Source organism: Chrysemys picta, chromosome 3, assembly GCF_011386835.1.
Source record: "Chrysemys picta bellii isolate R12L10 chromosome 3, ASM1138683v2, whole genome shotgun sequence".
Lineage (NCBI taxonomy): Eukaryota > Metazoa > Chordata > Testudines > Emydidae > Chrysemys > Chrysemys picta.
In genome coordinates this window covers 117,232,678-117,258,351 of record NC_088793.1, presented here as the reverse complement: position 1 = coordinate 117,258,351, position 25,674 = coordinate 117,232,678, and the positions used below count along the sequence as shown (strand labels likewise).

Here is a 25,674-nt window from a genome sequence, read left to right as displayed (position 1 = left end):
AGAAACATGAGCAGTTGGTGGCCCAGCAGACCTCGGTACTGAGAGGCGTCCGGAGGTTGCAAGGAGCGGAGACTCAGGCTCATTCGGTACCGCAAGTTTCCTTGGGTACCGGAATTCCTGTGCTACTGGAAATACAAGAGAACTCACTACCAGTGCCGATGACATTGCAGAGGCCATGAGAGGCACTGACGCTGGTACCAAGGGTGTCAAGGGCTGCACTGAAGCTGATCTCTAGGAAATAGTCATCATCAGTACCGAGCTCTTTATTACGAAGGTACGGGGCTCAGATGAAGTCTTAGTGTGCTCCACAATACCCGAAGTACCCAGAGCCTCACTAGCACGTCTCTCAGGGACTGATGTCTCCGGTGACAGCATCTTTTTTAAAAAAAGAACACTCTGATGTTTTGCTCTTCTTATCCCCTTCCTTATACTTAAGAGTGGGAAGCTCTCAGTACTAGTGACACAGTTATCAGTATCTCAATCATAGAGAATGTTGGAGACCTGAGTTTCAGTGTCATCTTCCCCCTTGGAAGCTTTTGGTGACCATAGTCTCAATGACAACAGGGCATTGACAGACATGGAAGGTCCCTGTACAGGGGCTTTCCCTGAGCAGGGGTCTGAAGCCAGTCTTAAGACTTGCTCCATCATTAAAAGTCTATATTTCATTTCCCTGTTTTTATAGGCTCTTCCTTCAAAGGATGAGCAGATTTTATACTTGCTAGGAATGTGAGAGTCTCCCAAACAACGAATGGAGTGGGCATGTCTGTACTAACGGGGACTGCTCTTCAACACAAGAGGCACCTTTAAAAGCTCAGGGAGCTCTGCATCTCTGACAGAAGAAAAACATTATTCAAACCCTGAAAGAGGGGAAAAGAAAAGAAAAACAAATTTTCTCCTGGAAAAGGAAAAAAAGGCACAAACATTCCAAATATAAGGCACTAAATTCTACTCTACTAGCTAACTATACAGCTTAACATTAATAAAAGAGGTAAACAAGTACAGAGCAAACAGTCATATGCTAGACTCCATCTCAGACTGAAGGCGGCTGAGAAGAAACTGAGGGCGGTTCACCTATGCAGCCCTATATAACTTTGATACAGGGCACAAGGATGTAGGGCACATGTGCAGGATGAACTGGCACTACCACCAAAATTCTATGATTAAAAGCGCATGGGTACATGCGCACCTAAAGTGGAGTACCCACAGGGATGCCACTCAGAGTAGTAGCAGAAGGTTTTCTGAAAGTCCAGATAAATATTTCATGTGGTTCTCCTTCATGACCATTTTGTTGACACTCAAAAAAGTTCTACAAGCACAATTTACTATACAGAAGCTGTATAGTTTGATCCTAGCTTACATTCCACTTCATTTTTTATTTTTCTTGTTAAACTAAAGATCATGGGTCTATAATTGCCATAATTACTATTAGGTAACTTTTTTTTAAAGATAGATATAACAATATGTTACCCTCCAATCCTCTGCAGAGACTAAGAGAGTGAATATTCTGTTAACAACTTTTGGATGAATACTATCTGGTGCTGGTGATTTGTCAGTGTTTAATTTATCGTTTTGTTCCAGTACCTACCTTTTTGACACCAAGATCTCTCACAGTGCCTCATCTTAGTTAAGGTTGAAAATCACTTACTATTAAAAGACCATTATTCTAGGTGCTTTAAAATGCATGTACTGAATTCAGTTTTGTCTTGAAATTTGATGCATCTCATGGAGATGCAGGGAGGGTGGTCTAAATTTGGGTCACTTGAGCAAGCGGTTCCAGAGATACAGCTCCCTCCCCATACACAAATAATCTGTTTACAAAAATCACCCATTCTTATGACTTTTTGGTGCACACCTGGAGAGCCAATCCTTCCCAAACTAATCTCAGCCATTTGGGATTTAATAATTAATTGTATTATTGTAGCACCTAAGAACCCCACTCATGGACTAGGTACTTTACCAACACCGAACAAAAAAGTAGTCCTTATCTCAAAGAATTTACAGTCAGACTGATTTCACTTTTAAAGTATTGTCAAGGAAATTAACATTAATTAGAGGGCAGATGAAAAGTAGTAAGCAGTTAGGGCACGACTCATACTCAACCATTTTGGTCATTTGTTCAAGGGCTTAAATGATACACAAATTTAAAGTTGCCCTGTGGTGTCTCATGTCTATCCCGAATGTATTTCAGCTAGACTCAAACCTCTGAAAACTAGGAAACGAAGAGTTACGGTAACACAACCACTTCAGAAAACAGGAATTAGAGTTATGGTATCACCATTTCTTCAATGCAAACTAAACTGTGAAGCCCCAACACCACACCTACTACCATTCTATTCTTACAGATGCTATAGACACTCTAGGAACAGAGCACTTGAGCAATGGCTGACAAAGCCTAACACCTCTTTGCTAAGGCAAAACTCTGGTTTAGGTCAGCCATATCAAAGTCTGGTTTAGTCATAGCTGTCTACACTCAAACACTTAGCCTCCTCCACACTAACTACCACAGACTTATAAGATATTACCACTGCTTCACACTTGTCTGGGGATTCTTTCTGCTAATTATTTGAAAAGAGATGGTCTGGGATAGGTAGCTCCCAACATCCTCTGTGGTGAAGACCGATGAAAAGATAATTTAGCTTCTCTACAACATCCTTATCCTCCCTAATAATCCAGTAGAGACTATCCTCTCACAGACTTCCTGCTTTTTATAGACTGAAATAACTTGTTTTTATGTCTTTGGTTATTTCATCTTCAAATTTCCTCCAAACCTTCCTAACATTACATTTTACCATTACCACAGTTTACTGTACGCTCATCTACCTTGCCATTCAACTCCGTTTTCTTCTTGGCTTCCCTCTTCCCTTTTAAAAACAAACAAACAAACAAAATATGCATGCTTTCTGTGCTCTATTCAGCATACTTACATAACCTCCATAATATGTCTAAGGATTTTAATTTCCTCACTTTTGGGGTCTTTTTGATTAGGTTTGTCCCTTTAAAAACAAAATCCCTCTCTAAAGTTTAGGTGTCACAGGGCTAGCTTTCATATGATCCTCCTGCTAAGAATGTAAACTTGATTATATTTGTGGTTCAATTATAGTTGAACTTTGAAGTTCAATTATAGTTATTTCCTTGGGTATTTATGATGTAACAAACCTACTGATTCTCCAGTGAGCTATAGTCTTATTGGAAAACTAGGGTACATAAGACCTGCATTTCTACAGTATTTTTTCCCCTGAGAAAACCTTTCAGACTTTCTTTGTATGCCATAAAGGAAGGGTGAGGGGAGAAGGCAAAAACATACAAGCCCAACCTTCCTTCTTGTGCAGATAATCTTCAAACTCATTAATTCAGATCCTCCTTCTACACAATTATAGAAGGAAGTACAACAATGACTTTGCTTTACTAATGGAAATTAACTCTAGCCTTCTAAAAAATGTCTTTTGCCCTTAAATTATATAAAATACATCATTTGTGTATTTGTATAACTCTCTCTAAAGAAAATAATTTTTGTATTTGGAAAAGCCTATGTGCAAAAAACTTTTCCGTAGCACAGTCATGCACTTCTTAAGAAGTCACTAAAGATAGAGACACAACCCATGTGAAGATTTTAAATATAAACAGTAAGTGCATTTCTTCAAACTTGGTCCTCCAACTTCTACCTTGTTAAAAGAGACATTCTGTTCCAGTGGATTAAGTGTGTTGGCAGCAGCAGCTGCAGCTGTAAGTTGTGCTGTGAGGGCCTGTAACTGAACGACAAGACCAGCATCCAGCGCTTGAAGTAGTGAAGGCTGTGGCTTCTGTTGTTGTATTTGCAGTGTCTGTATTAACTGCTGAAGCTGGAAGAAAGAGAGCGATAACTACATTAACAAAAAAATAACTCAGCTAGCTTTTTGCCCTTCTCATGAATAAAGTTCTCACCAGTGTAGTATATCTATCTCAGGGCTATAATTTCAGTTTAGTCTGTTGGTAATTACAGCAAATTATATTCCCACTTACTGGCTAATTTGTTTTCTGCGGCTCAGACAAGATACTGTAGACATGAGGTTCCACCTCCTAATTCGCTGATAGGTAGATGGCGACCAATCACAAGCCAGGATTTTTCTGCTTTCTAGGGTTCCCTCTTCTGCTTCTCCAGTTTGATTCCTTCTGATCTGTAAAATAATCTGTTAGCCTGCTCTACCCTCTTAAGAGCCCATCTAGATTAGGAAAAGTTGTACCAGTGTAGCTACACTGATGCAGAATAAGTTACACTGGTACATGCTCCATTTTATGCTGGTGCAGCATGTCTACATCAAGGCTTTGCACTTGGGTATCTATATTGCCTACAAGGCAAGTCTCATGTTGAAGCTTGGGCTTAACAAGTCTAACAATGGGAGGAGTTTGTGCTGTCTCAACCAAGCCACAAAAAGCAAATTAGCCAGTAAATGGGAATATAATTTGCCTTTTTGTGGCTCATCTTGCGACAGAGCAGATACTGGGTTCTGTACAGCAGTATTTCATGAGAAAACACTCTAGGAAGGAAGGGAGAACAGGAGACTCATGGTTGAATCAGAAGAGGGAGTCTGAAGGCACAAGATGGGTAATAAGAGGAACAAGAACCCCAAAGGCCTCCATCAACTCTCCTGAACGGAGTGGTCCAAGCACTCTGCAGCTAAGGGTGGCATCTGCACATTAAGCAGATAATGAGCAGTTTAAAAAACAAGAAGTACAGGGAAATTTGAAAATCTTTTCTATTGACACCTTCCCTCTGCAGCCCAGATGTCCATGACTCTGCTGGGATGGGTACAAAGCTCAATGGACAAGGAACTTTTACAGTCTTTTAAATCTCCTGGAAACTGGACTTGAATCATTTGGCCATTACATAACAAGATATCTTGAGCCGTAATGAGAATGATACATGGGGTTCTGTTTCTCTGAAGGTTTCTAGGCTAAGTACACTATAAGGACCACCCTGAGATCCAAGGTGTGTCAAAAATGTCTGTTCCCGGTTTAAGATTAGGACAAACTCTAAAGGGAGGTGTCCTATTTAGGTGAAAAGAAGCTGTGACTTTTGAAGAAGAAAAAAAACACTATGATAGATGTACCACTACGGAATTCTAAATATGGAAGACTACAGGAACACATGAAGAGTCTTCTGAAATAAAATTATTACTACCTGAAAAGCGCCTTCAGGGCAAAGAACTACAAATCTACCAAGTGAAGAAGCTCCCTTCAGATAGTACCTACCCACCTTGCTAGTGCAAAGGGGAAAGAAGCTCACCCATATGGAAAGAGGCTCTCCCCAAGGTAACCTCAGACTAGAAGGAGTAGGTGCTTCAATACTTTCATGAGATAAGACCCCAGTACCCTAAATCTCTGGATCTTGTTCGGCACTCTTGAAGGGGTTGGGCATCTCTGTTTGAGTGGTCCAGCCCATACTGCCCTCAGGAGGCCAGAGTACCCCTTTTCGATTTCTCTCACCTTAATTCCGATGTGGGAATTTTTTTCTACATAATGCAGGACAGAGGGTTTTTTTCCAGCTGGATGAACTGGAATCCCAACTATCTTAAGACTTCATACAAAAAGTTTTTGTCAAAGATCTTACTCCTAGTGAACTTAGTTTGTAAGCCTCAGTTTTTCTTAGGGTTCAACCTCCAGCTCGCTAAAGGTTCAAGCTGATGAGTGGGATAGTTAGATTCTTTCTCCCTGGTGTCATGCTTCCTGAAGATGGTGACCCTTTGTTACTAAGAGCCACTGGGAAGTCTGTAGAACCTCACAAAAATTCATGAACTGATGCCTTGCTCCACTAATGCTTTGTAGAGAGCCTCTGCTGCTGAGAGGGAGTTTGTCTCCCCTTTTAGTGAAATTGGGCAGCTGATTTTGTCTGTCATAGGCCACAAAGCGCTTCAGCCACTGCTTTATTCCACTAACAGGGTGGAGGCTTTGTTCAGTCAGAGCAGAAAATTTCTTAAGGCACCCAGGGGAAAGAACCGACTGCAAGGGATACAGCTGAGGTGTTCTCTTTTCTGCATGTGTGTGCTTAAGAGACTATGGCCATGTCTAGCCACCATTTGACGTCAACTTCTTGTGTGTTGCTCTGAGAGAGGCAGGAATCAAACTGAAGAAGCTGAGGAGGAAGCCCTAGAATGGGAAAATCTTGGATGATTGGTCACCATCCTGCCTGTCTCTATACTCCTGCTGGGTACCATCTCTCTCTCCTTTTACTGTTTCTACAAAATACAGTTCTAAAATGTGAAGGAGGGAATCATCTAACTACCTAAGACCTCGTTTTCCCTTCCTCTATATATTAATGTTATCTTCAATATATATTGCCATACTCCTACTGCGTCCCATCTTTCCTTTCTCTTACCTTTTGATCCACAAGCTATTTCTGTACCTTCTGCCATCCTTTAAAGACTAACTCCCTTCTGGTCTGCACAGTCTAGTTTTTCTCCTTTATTGTTGTTTCTTCTTCCTTCCTTTTTTTTTTTTTTTTTTTTTTTTTAATATCCTCTGGCCAGCAATCTTTGAGCTTTCATACAATTCCTACTCCATATCTCCCCATTCTTACTTTACATCTCTCCTTCTCTAGGACACCACTCCTACCAAATCCTACTTTCCCCTATTCCATGTTACCTTTTTGCCCCACCTTTCTTGACAGGCTCTCCACCTCACTCCGGTACCCTCTCACTCAAGTTCCCATTGTCAATTTCCCTGAGTCATGACCAGAATAAAAATCTTCCTGCCTCAAACTTCTGGTCAGTTACAGATGGCACGGCTTATCTGAACACAGCAAAATGGTTGCACTTTTAGCCCTTGAGATGGCAGCATCAGGACTGGTGCTTGATACTGTGGCAGTCCCTACTCACTAATTTGGGTGGGATATTTTTAGTGCCCCAACATAGCAGCCATTGAACATCTCCTACATACAAGGCCACCACTACAGCCCTCTCAAATTGGGATAGTAGGGACTGCCAGAGTAGCAGTGTATGCCATTATTACCTGAAGATGAGGGCCTACATTTTCAAAAGGGCTACTGATTTTCAGTGTCCAACTTATGGAATGTTGACATGGCCTGATTTTCAGAGAACAGATGCTCAGCATTTTCTCAGCATCAGGTACCTAAGATGTATCAAGCTGGGCATTCATACACTGAGGTACCCACATTCAGACACTTTTGAAAATGTAGACCAAGAGTCATATTAAGGATACTGATAACTTCCTGAATATCCTGAGAATGAAAGTAAACGGAATATTTAAAGGTGAACTGCAAAAGAAAAATTAGAATTGAGTTAATCACAGACGTCTATGTTGAGTATCCTCCACTACATAGAGACGTGTTTTAACTTACAGGATGTATTCAGCATAGAAATAAGTTTCAACTATCATTTAAGGCACTCCTCACCCCCCAAATTAAAAATATTTTGTTACTTCCTGATTCACTGAAGATATGCTAGAAGGCTCCCTCTGTAAATACCATGCATAGTATGGGCTGCAATGAAGCTTTTTCTGGTGTCTGATGTCACCTTCTTGGATACATTCAGTGAACCAAGAGAATTTCAAAAAGGATAAAAAGAATTGTTAAATGTTGCTTCAAACTTATCTCTGGAGAATGATCTCTATGAACTGGTTATACTGAGGACAAATTTTTAAAAATAAATTAACAACACTGATAAATACTCTCATGTGTATCTATCATACACAAACACTGTAGACTACATACAGTACAAAAGTCTAATTACCTACAAAAAGTATTTACCTGTTGGCCTTGGGGACTCTGTAAGATTTGTGCAACAGCAGCAAGTGTATCTGTATTAGCAATTTGAGACACCCAAGGATCAGGTAAACTTTGTACCACATTGGCTGGAGTAACAGGGGTCACAGGAGTTCCTGAAAGAGGGAAAGCAAGGTAGAGCTAAGTGTTGTTAACATACCATTTTTCATATACATAAAGTACAGAAGTAAAAATTAAAACTGCAATTCAGAGTCTCACTGAATATGGCAGTTTATTTTACATTATGGACCAACTGCATAAAAACAATTTTTGAACTGTAAGAAGCCACAAAGGTTACACTTCTACGTAGCGATTTTTAAATGTCTGAAATGAAATATGGGTTTGTAATTTAAAAAAAAAAGTTTTGGTACTAAATGTAGTGCTCTGGATAAGTGCCACATTGACATCCATGGAAAACCTCAATTTCTTTATACACAGAAAAGCACAGCATGGCAGGAGTAATGCAAACTTCCCCACCAATGTGCCTCAATTGGTGGAAATACCTGTAAGTGAGTCTCATGACACATTCTACTGTTGGCCTGTCTGCTGGGACTGCCAACAAGAATGCCACTGAAGGCAAAACGTGGTAGTGTTCATTGTGATCTGAAATTTGGAGGGAGTCTCCTCTATTATGGAGAACTTCTCTTGTGTTTTAGGGGAACTGAGGGAGATCTGAACTGGTTTCAAATTCATTTTTAGTCATCAGATGGTAATGGCTTCTGGTAACTACAGAGATGGCCATGTTTGAAAATACAGGTGAAAATGTTCAATAGTCACTACCATGCTCCAAAATACTATTGGACCAATGAACAATCCTTAATACTATTTTAAACTTAGCAGCATTACAAGATGGATGTAATCAGGAAAGATGAGGAACACAGTCAATTTTGATGTTACAAATTGCCTTGGGCTAAGTCATTTTAAAGACATAGTATAAATTATAAAACTGTAGTTAAAAATGTTTTTTCCATAGAAATGCTCTTATTTGTGTTATCAAAGATCAAGAGTCCAATTTTGCTAGGTGCTGAGCAGACACGTAACAAAATAGAAAATCCCAACTTAAGAAAGAGAGCTCACAATCAACATTTCAGACAAGACACAGCAAGTGAGCAAAAACAGACAAATGGGGTGAGGGTAGGTTGAGGGGATAAGGCAGCAATAAAATAAAAGAGTTAAACAGAAAAGCAGAAATCATATATCACTATTGGCCAAACCAATATCATAAGATAGTGATCTGTAGACATCACGGAAGAGGTAGGTTTCACACTTGGGCAAATATTCAGCTACCCAAAAGACTCAGTAGTCTTCATTGTAGACTACCTTACAGATGATAAATTTTAAAATATTCATACAAATAGAGCAACTGCTAGAAGAGGAAACAGGTGAACAACTCTGGCTTTGGAGAGATGTTGGCCCTAGAGAAGGAAGCAGCTCCTGGCCTGATGCAAGATAAAACTTTAGGGAAGAGATACACTTGCTCCACAGGTAACTATAATAAAGATATCCAGTAACCTGCAACCTTGCTGCACTCTCCCAGCTCATCCCCAGGTTGGGCCTGCCTACTTTACTCATAATTTCCACCCACAGCGGTCAGATTCCAGGCGTAAGAGTCTCCTCTGTTTTGTCTTTCTCCTATCCAAATTCCTTTGGGAATAAATATTTCTGAGTCAAAAGGTAAGAATTCCCAGGCTGGTATTTTGCTGATTAGTTCCATGCTGTAGTTTTGATGAATTCTGCTCCAGATGTCAGAGCAAACCCCCTCCCTTCCTGTAACTCAGAAGTGAAGGCAAGGGCTGAACAATGCCAAATCCAAAATACTGCAATAATGTTTTAAAAAATAATCCACATCAGATTTCATAAAGTGTTAGTACCGTAATAAGTGATGATACCAGCAGTTTAATGCAGTAAAAAGAGTACGAATATAAAAAAATGCACAAAAGAGACATGAAGCTCAAGCAAAGTGCTTACCTAGTTCACATAATAAACTATATACATATATATACACACACAAACACACACACAAACTAATAGGTATAAATACGTTTATCTATATTTTGGATTTTCTACATAAATAGTGCACATTTAAATTATTTCATGTATATTAGTCTGATTAAGTCTACACAAACAGAAGAAAATCAAACTCCCTGACTATAGGCAATGTCAGGGCAATTCCTTAGATTATCAGTTGAGTATGATCATATGTACAGCAAATAGAAATATAAATTTTGCTTGAAGTAAATGCAAGACAATGATCCTCAATAAGGGATTCTCACATATTTATGGCACCAATATCAAACGAGGTTCCCCCCCTCCCCCGCCCATGATTTTTCATTGACCCATTATTTGTATTTGAAACCATAAAACCATTTCTTACTGGATAAACCAGGGTGGAAGTTTGTTGAAAAAAATAAAAATTGGATTTTTTTATTTAAATTGGATTTCTTAAATTTTAATATTTTTTTTCAATAAACTTATTTAAAATTAAATTTGAAATCACAACCTATGATAAACCTAAATTTACAATAATCTATTATAATTTAAATCAAATTACAAAATTAATACTAAGCAGTACAGGTTTGTTGCCAAAGTTTTTAAGAAAGTCAACTACTGAAGTGGAAGTTACTGGCTAAGTACCTGGAACTAAAGTTCGTAGAAGTGCTAAACCAAATTTTGACAGCAGAAGCCTTTTTTTGCAGGTGAAGAGAGAATATATTCTTCATTTCAGTTTATTCAACTAGTGCAGTTCAGTGACTAGTTGATTCAAAGTTAAGAAACTGAATGGAAGTTGAATCCAATCTATGAATAGAAACTAGGTATGAAAGGATGAGATCTGCTAGTTCTGAAGTCTTGGAGGACATGATGACCAGAAACAATCAGTTCAACTCACTAGCTACAAATACTACTACTTTTGATTTATAAATCAATTGTTTTAAATGCAAAACATATTTTGATAAACTTTTTTCTTATGTATCCAACACATTTAAGATGGTTTTATTTAAGAAATAAAAACATTACAATGCTGTTTTTGTGCATTTTTAATTCCAAATTCCATCCAAATAGAGTTGACACAAATCACAAAAATGAATCATCCAGTAAACAAGAAAATGCACTGTTCATATTTTCTAATATAATAAAAAATATAAAAACTAAGAATCTGAGTAAATGTAAGTTAAGCTATATAAAATGCTTAAATAAATGTGTATAGATACACTGTATCCTCCTGGTTAGCAAAAAGAAATTCCAATTTTAGGGTAAAGTCTATATTATATTGCAATTCAACATTTTAATGAGAATCAACTCTTCTTTAGGAAAATAACTTAAAAGTACAAATGCAAAACAAAATTGAAATGGATTATTTAAATCAAGATTTATCACTTGATATTTAAATCATGATTAAAACTGTAATTTAAATTGCGCTGATTTAAATCAATGCACCCTTGGACAAACTGCATATTACAAATAAAGAAAGCATGTGTGGTTGGTAAGTAAATGTAACTGGCATGGTCACTTTCTATTTATGGTACTTCCCTGATCTACATGCTGGTTAGTTATTAGTAGATCAACTTTTGCCCTTCAAACCATTCAATTTAGTTTTAATACTTGCCTGGAGGCTAGTGAAAATTTTGGTCCAATTTCAAGCATGTCAAGTTGACAAATGATGATAGCCGAACAGAAAATTCTGTTACAAATGTTGAAGCAAGCTTTCCAATTCACTGAGAGACTTATATCCCATTTTCCTTTACCTGGTGTATTGTTGCTCATAGCAGCTGTTGTACTGGGCAAGACTGGAGTCACAACTGGAGGAGGAATTCCTGCTGCCATATCCAGGAGAGGCTGAATAATTTCACTCTTGAATACATTATTCTTCTGCCACAAATTTAGCACTCTAACAATTTTACTCTAAAGGAAAAATAGGACAACAAAAGGATTAAGGCTAGAAAATTATATGATGACTATCATGTTTGATACTGTCAATTTATGAAGGTAGAAAGGCTTGCGTATTTAGAAGCATACTAGAAAAGTATTAGTTTGGCTTCTCCAAATTCTGTACTCTTATTCTTGGGGAATAACACCAGAAAATTATCTTAAGGGAATAATTTAAGAGTTATCAACAAAACTAGAAATCTTTCCTCCCCTCCTAGCATTTTAACAAAAGCACATATTAAACATGGCTCAAATTTATCTACCTCTGAGCACCAGAATCATTTGTGTCCACTGAAATGTGCACAACTCAGAATAATGACAGTTACCTACTGCTGCTGAGACAGCAGAAGGAGCCCAAAACTGTGTGTGTAAGTCATGCTAGAGGCTATTTTTAAAATGTAATTTTGTTGATGAAGTAGTATATTTGAAAGTATTAATCTGGAAGAGCTTTCGCACCAAATTACAATAATTATACAGTATTGCAGTAATATAGATGAACTTTAGACTTAGATGTCAGTTTCCTTTAGCACGCTGCAAGAAACTATGAAACCATAGTCTCAGCAATTTCATACAGAGAATTGTGATGTCAATTTAACTAGATCATTTTAAATCAACTTAAGCTTACAAAAGGTGCTTTCATCCTAAATCTGTTTTGAGTTGCTCTTACCTCTCCAAAACCTTCAATTATATGCTGAAATTTTCTGTGTTTTAGCTCTGCCCAAAGGTGATTTTTTTGAAAGTTTGAACAAAACTACATTTAGCAACTTTTTAAAAACGTGACAGAGTTGGGAGCGAGGGAAGAGGGGAAAAGAGTAATTTTCCATGTTATCAAACCATGTTCTCACAGCCTTCTCATGAACAACTCTAGCACAGAAATTTCAGGAGATAGAAAGTTGAATCTGGTACAGAAATAGCCTTCATTGAATGCTTTTGTGTGTTACCAGGAAAACTGCTTTTGATTTATCAACGTTCTATTGAGCATTCACAAAGTGTATTTTTAATAAACACCTACATAAGCGTGGAAGATTCCTTAGCTGGGGTAGAGCTAGCTGTGCCTCCTGTTAGTTTTTCCTACCTCCCACTTGCGTAGGGACCCTGGCTCGCTGGAACGGCCCCAAAAGAACTGTTCCATACAGTGAAAGTTAGAATTGTTCAGTCCCTCACTGAATCAAAGGAGTGGAAAGGTAGCTTAAAACAACTTTACCATCTCCCCCTCAGCTCTGCCAAACATAAAATCGGCATAACGATTCCGCCACAAATAAGTTGTATTTTCTTTCCAAGGTATTTCATATAATTCACAATTCTATGCATTTCAAGACTATACTAATTTTACCAATACAATTTTTTCATATATGGATATGGATATGATAAATTTGGAAAGTGTTCTGCATTGCTGTTTCTCTCTCTTCCAATTCTGAACCAAAATGTGTTGGCCCATCCTGAGAATACATATCCAATCACCTCCTCTCATACACCTTATAGAAACTTCCCATCCACTTCCTCACAATAGGCGAGGGGACATTCCTTTGCAGTACACTTCTACATAGATCTTGTTCTCTCTTCTCATATAGATACCTCATTTCAACCAATTGTCTCTCTTCACAAGCACCCTAGGTAGAAGTGCCCCTGGATCTAATTGGATACCGTTCTCCCTCAGACCAGATATGCTTTCAGATTTTTTTTTTAATTGCCTTAAGAAGAAATTATAAGGGTTACAATTAGGTCTGCTATAATAAAACACTAATGTCATCAAATCTTTTTAATTTTCTTTGAAGAGATGAAATTCTAAATTGTTTTAGAAGAAACAAGACATACCTTGTCATCCCCAGGACAACGGTATAAATTCTGGAAAGTGCTGATGATATTATTGCTGAATCTAGGCGCAAACACATCCTTCTCTTGCCCAAACTGATGCCGGGACTGTCGCACAATAGAGTCAATGACATAGAGACCAGGCACCTTGTATTCTGGTTTGCACTACACAAAGAAGATAGTTTAAAAATAATGTATAATTGAAAAAGAACAAAAATCATACAGTTAAGAGCCCAAGGACAGAAAATATCAACAAAATCTCAAATGACTAGCTTTTTCCACTCCTTACATTATATAAATTGACTTACCAATACAAGTAAATGCTTGTGATGGTGCACAATAATTTGTAATTAATCAAAGTTCTATGGATATCAATATCATAACAATAAGACTTTAAATATATATACTATTTTTTAAAAATACATTTTATATCTAAGTTTGCACTGTATACATACATGATAAATCTGAAGCCATCTCAACTATTACAGCCTCATTCAAATTTTCAACTCATACTACCTATATAAATTATGCTGAATATCAAATTTCACATCATTCCAAAAAACTGGATTTATAATCAGTATGGCAATTTTAAACTAAAACAAGGAAGAGCGTATAGTTTTGAAATGTAATGCTACTGTACCTTGGTCAGAGAAAAAGCACTGCACTAATGACCAGGCAGAAAGAATTTCAACAAAGGGAGTTGGGGCTCGGTGTTATTAAGTTTCTATATATTTTTTTCTTTCTTAAAACTCACTCAAAACACTGGCTCATTTTAAGTCCCTGTAAGCAATATGACAAACCTTCATTTGAAATAGCAAAGCATTAACTATTTCTGTCCTTAACACTCATACGCTTGTTTACTTGAGAAAACACTGATTGTACCTATTTTAAAACTTTGGGAAAATTTGACACTTACCGTATATACCCGTTCATAAGCCGAATATATTTGGTAAAAAAGTGACGCATCAAAGAGCAGGGGTCGGCTTATAAATGGGTCTACATCAAAATTTGATGATTTTAAACTCCATGGCAAGGGTTGGCAATCTATGGCATGCATGCCAAAGGCGGCACACAAGCTGATTTACTCTGGCACGCTGCTGCCAAAGCCCCTGCTGGCAGGGGCCGGCGGACAGAACCCCAGACTGGCAGCGGGCTGAGCTGCTCAGCCCGCTGCCAGTCTGGGGTCCCAGTCGCCGGCCCCTGTAAATGTAAAATGTATTACTGGCACGCGAAACCTTAAATTACCGCGAATAAATGAAGACTTGGAACACCACTTCTGAAGGTTGCCGACCCCTGCTTTATGGAATCATTGAATTGAATATCTAATACATTGTCATTTTGTTTACCTGGAGCGTCTGCAGGCATGGAGCCCCTCAGCTCCCTGTGGCCGCGGTTTGCCGTTCCCAGCCAATGGGAGCTGCGGGATGTGGCACCACTTACCGGTAAACCGCGGCCACAGGGAGCTGAGGGGCTCCATACCTGCGAACGCTCCAAGTAAACAAAACGTCCCGATCTGCCAGCGGCTAACCCTGACGGGCCAGGAGCCAAAATTTCCCAACCCTGAAATAGAAGGTCGACTTATGAAAGGGTCTTACAGTTTTTGCTATTTTTACCTATCCATTTTTGGGGGTCGGCTTATAAATGAATGGGCTAATGAATGAGTATATACGGTATATTATATACAAATGGTATAGTACCTATAAGATCACTGATGCACAAAATACAACCCTAGTTACAAAGGCAACTTTACACAGGAGAAATTACTCCCAAGGTCTTGTGAATGCACAAAGCTGAACCACTGTAACTAAAATCAATTTAAAGACATATTTAGTTAAACTGGTGAAAACCTTTGTGCAGCCACTCTTATATCAGTGCATCTTGCATCTGTACATTTATTGATACAACCTAAAACAATACGAACCAGGTTTTAACTTGATTTAAGAGAGTCTCACAGGTATTTATGCTTCTTTAGCTAAATCAGTTTAAATACACAACTTTAAACTTGTGCAACTATGTGTGCAGACTAGGCCTAAGAAATAAATGAAACCTAAGACAGTTCATAAAATATTCTCAAATATATTTTGTATTGGTTGCAATTAGAATCTTAAACACAATAGTGCAACTTTCCTATCATTAGAGTGACAGAAATAAGAGACAGAAAACATCTTCTAGTCTGTATCTCTACAATACATTTCCTAGCAATTTGGACAGTCCAGTTTTAAAAGTCCCAAGTTATTGCTGATCCCACCATTTTCCCAGGTAAAGTGGTCCACAACCTAACAGTACTCATTATCAAGACTTTTTCTGGATATTTACCTTATTTTTTCCATTCATTTTATCCCATTTATAACCCAGTATATAACATCATAAAATTCCTTCCTCTCCTTTGTGTTTACACCCTTGAATATTTATCTTGAACACCAAGATCTTTGGGTTTTTTTTCAATCATTGCTTAAACCAGCTCTGTGTATTTAGATTTTCTAATCTTTCCTTAAATCTCAACCCCTGCAGACTCCTATCATTTTGTTGTTATTCTCTGGAATCCCTCTACTCTGTCAGCAACACGATGCCCATGAGCAATATTTCAGGAGTGTTTGCACAGAAGCTGTATGGATAGGTACTGTTACCTTCCTGGCTCATGCAGTCCATAAACATATTTACAGCACATTGTAAACTCATGTGTCTAATATGCTGCCCAGTCTCAACTCTAAGTCTTTCAGCATTCTCTCTTACCTGGTTTCTCATTTGCACTAATTATCTAAGGGATAAAGGAGTTCAGGAGAGCTGGCAGTTTCTCAAGGAGACAATATTAAAGGCAAACTATCCCAATGCGACAGAAAGATAGGAAGAGTAATAAGTCAACATGGCTTCATCATGAGCTCTTAGTGACCTGAAAAACAAAATGGAATCCTACAAAAAATAGAAACATGGACGAATTGCTAAGGAGGAGTACAAAAGAACAGCACGCACAAGCATATAGGGACGAAATCAGAAAGGCTAAGGCACGAAATGAGCTACACCTAGCAAGGGACATAAAAAGCAATAAGAACAGGTTCTATAAGTATATTAGGAGCATGAGAAAGAAGAAGGAAAGTCTAGGTATAGTTAGTGGGGAAAGAGCACTAAACTGATGACATCAAGAAAGCTGAGATGTTTAATGCCTATTTTTCTTCAATCTTCACTAAAAAAGATTAATAGTGACCAGATACTCAACACAATTAATTAACAAGGGGGAAGGACCACAAGCCAAAACATGGAAGGAACAGGTTAAAGAATATTTTGGTAGATTAGATGTATTTAAGTGAGTGAAATTCATCCGAGGGTACTTAAGGGACTAGTTGAAGTCATCTCAGAACCGTGAGCAATTATCTTTGAGAACTCAAGAAGCGCTGGTGAGGTCCCAGAAAATTGGAAAAAGGGCAATCACAGTACCTATCTTTTAAAGGGGGAACAGAGAGGACCCAGGGAATTATAAATCAATCAGCCTAACTTCAACACCTGAAAAGATACTGGAACAAATTATTAAATAATTAATTTGTAAACACCTGGAGAATAATAGGGTTACAATGAATAACCAGCATGTATTTGTCAAGAACAAATCATGCCAAACCAACTTAATTTCCTTCTCTGACAGGGTTACTAGCCTAGTGGATAGGGGAGGAAGCAGGAGAAGTGATGTATCTTGATTTTAGTAAGGCTTTTGACACAGTCCCACATAACATTCTCATAAGCAAAGTAGGAAAACATGATCTAGATGAAATTCCTATAAGATAGGTGCACAACTGAACTGAAATAGTAGTTATCAATGGTTTGCTATCAAATTGGGAGGATATATGTAGTGGAATCCCGCTGGGGTCAGTCCTGGGTCCGGTACTATTCAATATTTTCATTAATGACTTGGATAATGGAATGGAGCGTAAGCTTATAAAGCCTGCAGATGACAGCAAGCTGGGAGGGGTTGCAAGCACTTTGGGGAACAGGATTAGAATTCATAATGACCTTCATAAACTGAGAGAATTGGTCTGAAATCAACAAGATGAAATTCAGTAAAGACAAACACAAAGGACTACACTTAGGAAATAAAAATTAAATGCACTACTACAGAATGGGGGATAACTAGCTAAGTGGCAGCACTGCTAAAAAGGATCTGGAGGGTTACAGAGGGTCACAAACTGAATGAGTCAATAATGTGATGCAGTCGCAAAAAAGGATGTCATCATTCTGGGATGTATTCACAGGAGTGTTGTAAACAAGGGCTCGTCTACACTAGGAAATTAGATGGTATAACTACGTTGCTCGGGGGGCTGAAAAATCTACACCTCTGAATAATGCAATTACACTGACCTAACCCCTGGTGTAGAAAGTGCTAAATTGATGGGAGAATTCTCCTATCGACCTCGCTACTGCCTTTTGGGGAGGTAGATTACCTACGCTGACAGAAAAAGCCCTCCCATCAGCATAGGCAGTGTCTTCACTGAAGCAGTGCCGCTGCAGCATTTTAAGTGTAGACAAGTCCAAAGAGTCAGGAGGTAACTGTCCTGCTCTACTCTATACAAGTGAGGCATCAGCCGGAGTACTGTGTCCAAATTTGGCACCACACTTTAGGAAATACGTGGGTATATCCAGAGAAGAGCAACAAAAACGATTAAAGGTTTAGAAAACCCGATCTATGAAGAACAGTTAAAAAAACTTGGCATATTTAGTCTTAAGAAGCATAAATGGGAATGGGACTGGAGTGTAAATTCCCAGGGATTGCAGGGTGCATCTCGAGTCCTCTAGAGAATAGAGAGACTAATCTGTCTTTTCATTAAAAAGGTTGGACTCGTCAAATGGGAGGTCTTGAATAGTATTTTGTACCTCTCTATGGAAGCCCAGTGATTGAAGCCACAAGCCCCTTCGCATGTCCAGTCCTGTGGCTAAAGATCTGGATGCTGTATCTGCGGTATCTACCGCAGCTGGAGAGCCACCTTTGCTACCAAACTCCCCACATCCAGAGAGTACTGGAACAAGTCTTCCATAGGTAGTTTATCTTTAAATGTCACAAGCCTAGCACAGATGTTAAAATGATTAAAATAAAGGCCTGGTAATTAGCAAAACGAAATTTGAGGTCTGCAGAGGAGAAAACCTTCCTACCCAGGAGGTCCAGTCTCTGATATCTGCCACAGTAGATTTTTAGTAGTGCGACCGAGCTCTCTCCATAGCCACTTGTATCACTAACTAATTAGGGGCAGGATGGGAAAACAAGAAGTCTACACCCTTGGCCAGCACAAAATAGCATCTTTCGGCTCTTTTTTGGCATAGGGACACAAACTACTCTGGTTCTAATATGGCCTAGGTGATTGGGAGGGCCACCCTGACCAGTGCCTGTGGTTGTAAAATGCTCAGGAATCGATGCTAAGGGTCCTGGACCTCCTCTAGCGAGATTTATAAATCAACAGCAACCCCCTGCAACAGCCCCTTATATTGGTGGTAGTCATCCAGCAAAGATGACGACAAAGGGTGACAGCTTTGTCTGGGGATGATGAGGAAGCTCCTGTCAGAACTGGTTCTGGTTCTTCCTCCTCATACACCAATGGAACCTGCTAACGAGAAGGGGAGGAGTGATACGATTCCTGAGAGACCCCAAGCATGATCTTCGACGTGATAAGGGCCTCGGTACCAGACCGAACCACATGGCCTGTTCAAGCAGGTGCTACTTAAGGTGAAGGTCCTGAACCACCAGAGTTCTTTTCTTGAACAATCTGCAGATCGAACAATGCTTTTTGAGGTGGCTCTCACTAAGACAAAGCAGGTTCAGCATATAGGGATTGCTTTTCCTCACGGAGGACAATGTTTAAACCCCAGTGAGGGAACCACCGGGGGAACAGACCACTACAACTAACTAGGGCTGTCAATTAATCACAATTAACTCATGCGATTAATTCAAAAAAATTAACCGCAATTAATTGCAGTTTTAATTGCACCGTTAAACAACAGAATACCAATTGAAATTTATTAAATATTTTTGGATGTTTTTCTACATTTTCAAATTTATTGATTTCAATTACAACACAGAATACATAGTGTACAGTGCACACTTTATATTACTTTTGATTCCAAATATTTGCACTGTAAAAATGGCAGACAAATTAAATAGTATTTTTAATTCACCTCACACTAGCACTGTTGTGCAGTCTCTTTATAGTGAAAGTGCAACATACAAATGTAGATTTTTTTTGTTATATAACTGCATTCAAAAACGAAACAATGTAAAACTTTAGAGCTTACAACTCCATTCAGTCCTACTTCTTGTGCAGCCAATCGTTAAGAGAAACAAGTTTGTTTACATTTAGGGGAGATACCGCTGCCTGCTTTTTTACAATGTCACCTGAAAGTGAGAACAGGCGTTTGCATGGCACTTTTGTAGCCGGCATTGCAAGGTATTTACGTGTCAGATATGCTAAACGTTCATATGCCGCTTCATTCTTCAACCAGCATTCCAGAGGACATGCTTCCATGCTGATGATGTTAGTTAAAAAAATTGCATTAATTAAAATTAGTGATTGAACTCCCTGGAGGAGAATTTTATGTCTCCTGCTCCATGGTTTTACCCGCATTCTGCCATATATTTTGTGTTATGGTAGTCTCGGATGACGACCCAGCATATATTGGTTGATTTAAGAACACTTTCACTGCAGATATGACAAAACACAAAGAAGGTTCCTATATCAGATTTCTAAAGATAGCTGCAACACTAGACCGAAGGTTTAAGAATCTGAAGTGCCTTCAAAAATACGAGAGGGACAGGGTGTGGAGCATGCTTTCTGAAGTCTTAAAAGAGCAACACTCTGACGCAGAAACTACAGAACCCGAACCACCAAAAAAAGAAAATCAACCTTCTGTTGGTGGCATCTGACTCAGATGATGAAAATGAACATGTCAGTCCACACTACTTTGGATCGTTATCTAGCAGAATCCATCATCAGCATGGATGCATGTCCTCTGGAATGATGGTTGAAGCATGAAGGGACATATGAATCTTTAGCACATCTCGCACATAAATATCTTGCGACCCCAGCTACAACAATGGCATGCATATGTCTGTTCTCACTTTTAGGTGACATTGTAAACAAGAAGCGGATAGCGTTATCGCCTGCAAATGTAAACAAACTTGTTTGCCCGAGCGATTGGCTGAACAAGAAGTAGGACTGAGTGTTACAGAAGTAGGCTCTAAAGTGTTACATTATTTTATTTTTGAATGCAGGTTCTTTTGGTACATAATTCGACATTTGTAAGTTCAAATTTCATGATAAAGAACTGCACTACAGTATTTGTAGTAGGTAAATTGAAAAATACTATTTCATTGTTTTTTACAGTGCAAATATTTGTAATAAAAATAAATATAAAGTGACCACTGTACACTTTGTACTGTGTTGTAATTGAAATAAATGTACATTTTCAAATGTAGAAAACATGCAAAAATATTTAAATAAATGGAATTCTATTATTGTTTAACAGTGCGATTAAATTGCACAATTAATTTTTTTTAATAGGTTGACAGCCCTACAACTAACACTAACATTAACTACTAACTACATACAACAAGAACTAAACAGACTATTTGTGAGGCAACAACCACACAGATCTCTGACTCCAGCCATGGGCAGCAAGACGGAACTGAAGAGGGATTTGTGTGGCACTGCCTCACATAGCCAGCAGAGGGGCCACAGCCACGATGGGGGAGTGCCGCCTCTCTATGTGTACTGCTTGGCAAAACTTCCAGCTCCGGTGTGCTGGGCGCGCATACACCTAAGTGGAATACACATCTGTATCTACTCAAAGAACTTGCAGAAGCAAGGAAGACTGTTCCAACAACCATTGTGGGCGGTAAGAAGGAACAAAGAAGGGGTCGGAGGGGAGGCTATGCCTTATACACCATCGCACAGCAGCATGAGGCAGCAGAGGACACATACGCTGCCTTGATGGGTACTGCTAAGGTAAAATTCTCCAGCAATAGTTCACTGGGTGTGTGCGCACAATTGAAATGGAATGCACATGTGCTATCATTCAAAGAAGTGTTACCATGCGTATTTCAAAATATTCCCATTAAAATATCACCAGCTTAACATTCAGGTGAATAAATTGTACCTATCACCAATGCAAATCATAAAAAGCAAGGGAATAAGATAAAAGTCATCCAAACATCAAATTCCCGCTTCTCACCTCAACTACCTCTCTTCCACTACCTAGATCCCACATATTTCCACCCTTATCCTGAACAACCATCAGGCATCCTTAACTTCCAACTATGTTTACGGATAAGTACATGTTTCTGCACTTAATACAAGGTTAGTATCGCTTTCATAAATTATACTGTGCATCGTTCTGTTTGTGGTTTTATATTACTGTGTGTAATCAAGTGACATTTAGTGTCACACTTAACTATGGCTATGAGAAGTTTTTCTGTAATGTTTACGAAAACTTCCAATTTTTTTTTTTTATTATTCATTACTTTATAAGAATTACAGATTTGAAATTGGCATGTGTGCACATTGGTCTATTATGTTTACCAGTCTGAGGCTGTATATCAGTTGTTCAGGATGTGAGTAAAATGAGCCTTAACTCCTATTGCCCACACTCAATCCTAGTCTCTGTTGCTTCTCACCTTCCAGTCCTGTTTCTTATCTGTATATTAATAGCCACACTGAACAACCACCCTGTTTAAAACCAACTCCATCTCTTTTATAAATGAACAAGAAAGTAAACATTTTAACTGAATAAAATTATTGCTGCAAACCTCTAAAATAAATTTTACTCGTAACAGTGAATTAGAAATTAAGAAATGCAAGCGATTAGTAAAGGAAACGAAGGTATCCAAAAAATACCTATGACCAATAGGGTTAAGGACAATAAGAAGGCATTTTTAAATATATCAGGAACAAAAGGAGTCCTAGAAATGGTATATGCCCATTACTAGATGAAGAGTGTAAAATTTTCCAATAATGATGCAGTAGAGGCAGAAGTGTTCAATAAATATTTATGTATTTGAAATAAAGCTGGACAGTGTATCTATTACATTCCTTAGAGACTGAGTTCCCTGGAGGAGAAACCACCCTTATGTTTGGACAGTGGCTGCTGCCACAAATAAATTACTACTAATAATAATTCATGTAATAAAATGACAAAAGAGTCTCTTTTCAAACAGTAACTAAGGAGGATGCTAAACAGCATCAACTAAAAATTGCCTTTTTTTTTTTTTTAAGTTATCAGGTCTGGGTAACTTGCATCCAAGAATTTTAAAAGAGTTGGCTGAGCAACTTTTGGAACATTTGAGTACATTTTTATTAAATCTTGGAAAAGTGGAGAAGAGTCAGAGAACTGGAAGAAAGCTAAAGTTGTGCCACTATTTAAATAAAGGTAAATGGGAATCTCCTGGACAATTAGCCTGACATGGATTTCAGGCAAAATAATGGAATGGCTGATGACTTTAATCAAAATAGGTCTCCTCAAATGAATTTAATATAATGCATTGATAAGACTACACATCTGGTAACTGCAGAGGTGATATTCTTTAGACTTCTATAAGATGTATGACTTAGTAATGCACAATATTCGGATTTTAAATTTAGCACTATGCAAAATCACTATGGTACATAAGAAATTAATTAAAAACAGAGGTGGAACTCAAAATGCAATTGTTAATGGAGAATCATCAAGGGAGTTATTTCAATTGGAATCCTGGAGGTGGTGGTTTTCAGTGTAATGTTATTCAATAACCTATTAATGATCTGGAAGAAAACATAAAATCAGCACTGATAAAGTCTGCAAATGACACAGAAGTTAGGGTAGTAAGGAATGACAGGGACACATCACTGATACAAGGAGAGAGCTGGATTGCTTTGTAAGCTGAACGCAATGAAAAAATAAACATTTTAATACAGCCAATGTAAGGTCTTATACATCTAAGGGAGCGTTTACTTGAGGACGTGAGTGCAGAATAAGGTGGAGTTTGAATTTAAAGCCCGATAGCTATACCACACTAACTCCCCAAATGACGCTCTAATTCTGCACTGAGAGTACCATTGTTAAATTTAGTATAGTCCACAAGAATGACTTGTGGTCTGGAAAACATGCCTTATAATTAGAGACGGTTAAGAGGTAATTTGATCACAATGCATATCTATCTAGGCAGAAGATACCTTATACTACAAAGTTCTCATGATTTAGACAAAGGCATAACAAGATCCAACGACAGAAACCTAAATACAGAAAAATTCAACCTGGGACTAAGATGCAAATTTTGAACGGTAGGGTAATTAACCATTGGAAAAGTTGGTCAACTGATCTAGTAAATTCTCCAGCACTTGGAATCTTTAAATCAAGATTGTATGTCTTTCTAAAAGCTCTAGTTCAAACACAAATTACTGAGTTCAATGCAGGAATCACTGAGTGAAGTTCTATGGCCTGTGTTATGCAAGCCAAACTACATGATGACAGTTGTCCCCTTCTAAACTTTAAAATCTATGGAAAATATTTAGCAGGAAATGAAGGTAAGCTGTAATACATGAAACTCTTTTTTGTTTAAACTGACAGTTTTCAAGTTGACAGCATTCCTTTAACGCTACATAAACACACAAACAGAATTAATCCCAATTCTGAAGATAACTGGTTTAAAACACAATAGTAATACACCACTACCTCGATATAACATGAATTCGGATATAACGCGGTAAAGCAGTGCTCCGGGGGGGCGGGGCTGCGCACTCCAGTGGATCAAAGCAAGTTCAATATAATGCGGTTTCACCTATAACGCAGTAAGATTTTTTGGCTCCTGAGGACAGCGTTATATCGAGGTAGAGGTGTACTTTAATAATCTTATCTCTGTACTCATTCAGGCAACAATTTATCTTACATATACTGTCAACTCAGAACAATGAACTTATTTTCCAGTCAACAGGACTATCTTATTTATCCGGAATTATTGCATGACTGATATTCCACTGAATTTTATATGCACACAAAATATTTATCTGTGTGTGTGTGTATATATATATACATATACACACACACACACACACACACCCCACAAAAAACATCTCTTCTTATTTACATTTCAAATAGTAGAATATTAAGTCCTAGTTTATATCTGTATGTTAATACAATATGTTCAAGTTACATACCTTTTGAATGAATTTCTCAACACTCTGTACAACATGTTTGTAGAACTAAAAAATAAGGGATATTTTTAGAGTAGGGAACCAACAAAAATGCTTACACATATCTGACCTCCAATATTATTTGAACTTACAGTTCTGTCAACTTGACTTTAATTTCTACCCTGGATGTTTATTTCTACAGAAGTAGGAGAAAGGCAAAATTCCTGAAAAGCTACTGTTATTTTGTTGTAAGGAGCTAAAGGAAAACTTAGACCTATTGCATATAATTCAACATACTACTATCATACCATTGATCTATATTTTTTTCCAAAACTTTAAAATTTGCATTTCCCAATCTAAAAGAGAAAATGAGTAAAGGAGGATCTTATCAAGTCTCCATTTTCTTCAAAATAAGTTATTCAGAAAAAGTTGCCCTAGTTCATTGCACTTCTTGGAACATCCTATACTGTACCAGTGAACAGTTCTATCCAAATCATATAGCAAATTCGGAAACTCATGGTGAGTTTCTGTTACAGCTCCAGGGGTTGCAATCCAGAATGAACAGTTTGGGGGGGGGGGGCATCTTCTTTAATTTATGGCTGCCTCCTGACTTTTGTACACAGGCAGCTCTGCAGCCCAGAGCAACCAAGAGCTCTGTAATGCTCAGTGTGTGACAGAGGTTCCCCTCTGCTCATACTTAGAGTTATAAAAGAGTTCTAAGTTCATTACAAAATATGGATTTCCATGTGGTATAACACAAACACCGACAGTGGGTTGCTGCTGTTGTGCTGTTTTTTAATTATAACATTACTTTTTATTATATCATTTAGCATTAATTACGTGCTCTTCTTCAGGCGTAGGAAACGCACTCAGAGAAAAGTCATATTTCCCAGACCTGAAGAAGAGCTCTGTGTAAGTACCGTATATACTCGATCATAAGCTGGTTCATTTAAAAGCTGACCCCCCCCAAGATGGTTAAGTAAAAATAAAAAAAATTTCCATAACCCATTCATAAGCCGACCCTATAATTCAGGGGTCAGCAAACTT

At 38.2% G+C, this 25,674-nt stretch overlaps 1 protein-coding gene across 25 annotated transcripts in view; it reads right to left on the bottom strand.

Annotated features, from left to right (window-relative positions):
* The window catches only part of SCAF8 (SR-related CTD associated factor 8), a 142,535-nt gene that overhangs the window by 87,567 nt on the left and 29,294 nt on the right, over nt 1–25,674 (bottom strand). For 21 of the 25 annotated variants that reach the window (XM_065588859.1, XM_042848263.2, XM_065588853.1 and 18 more), the window contains exons 3-7: nt 24,652–24,696; nt 13,496–13,657; nt 11,500–11,656; nt 7,742–7,872; nt 3,663–3,839 (exon numbers count right to left, since the gene is read on the bottom strand). In XM_065588859.1, coding sequence (XP_065444931.1) covers nt 3,663–3,839; nt 7,742–7,872; nt 11,500–11,656; nt 13,496–13,657; nt 24,652–24,696 — 672 coding nt within the window. Of the gene's footprint in view, nt 1–3,662; nt 3,840–7,741; nt 7,873–11,360; nt 11,657–13,255; nt 13,372–13,495; nt 13,658–16,225; nt 16,366–24,651; nt 24,697–25,674 lie in introns of those variants that run through there. The other 4 variants (XM_042848274.2, XM_065588864.1, XM_042848273.2 and 1 more) reach the window with 3 other exon arrangements.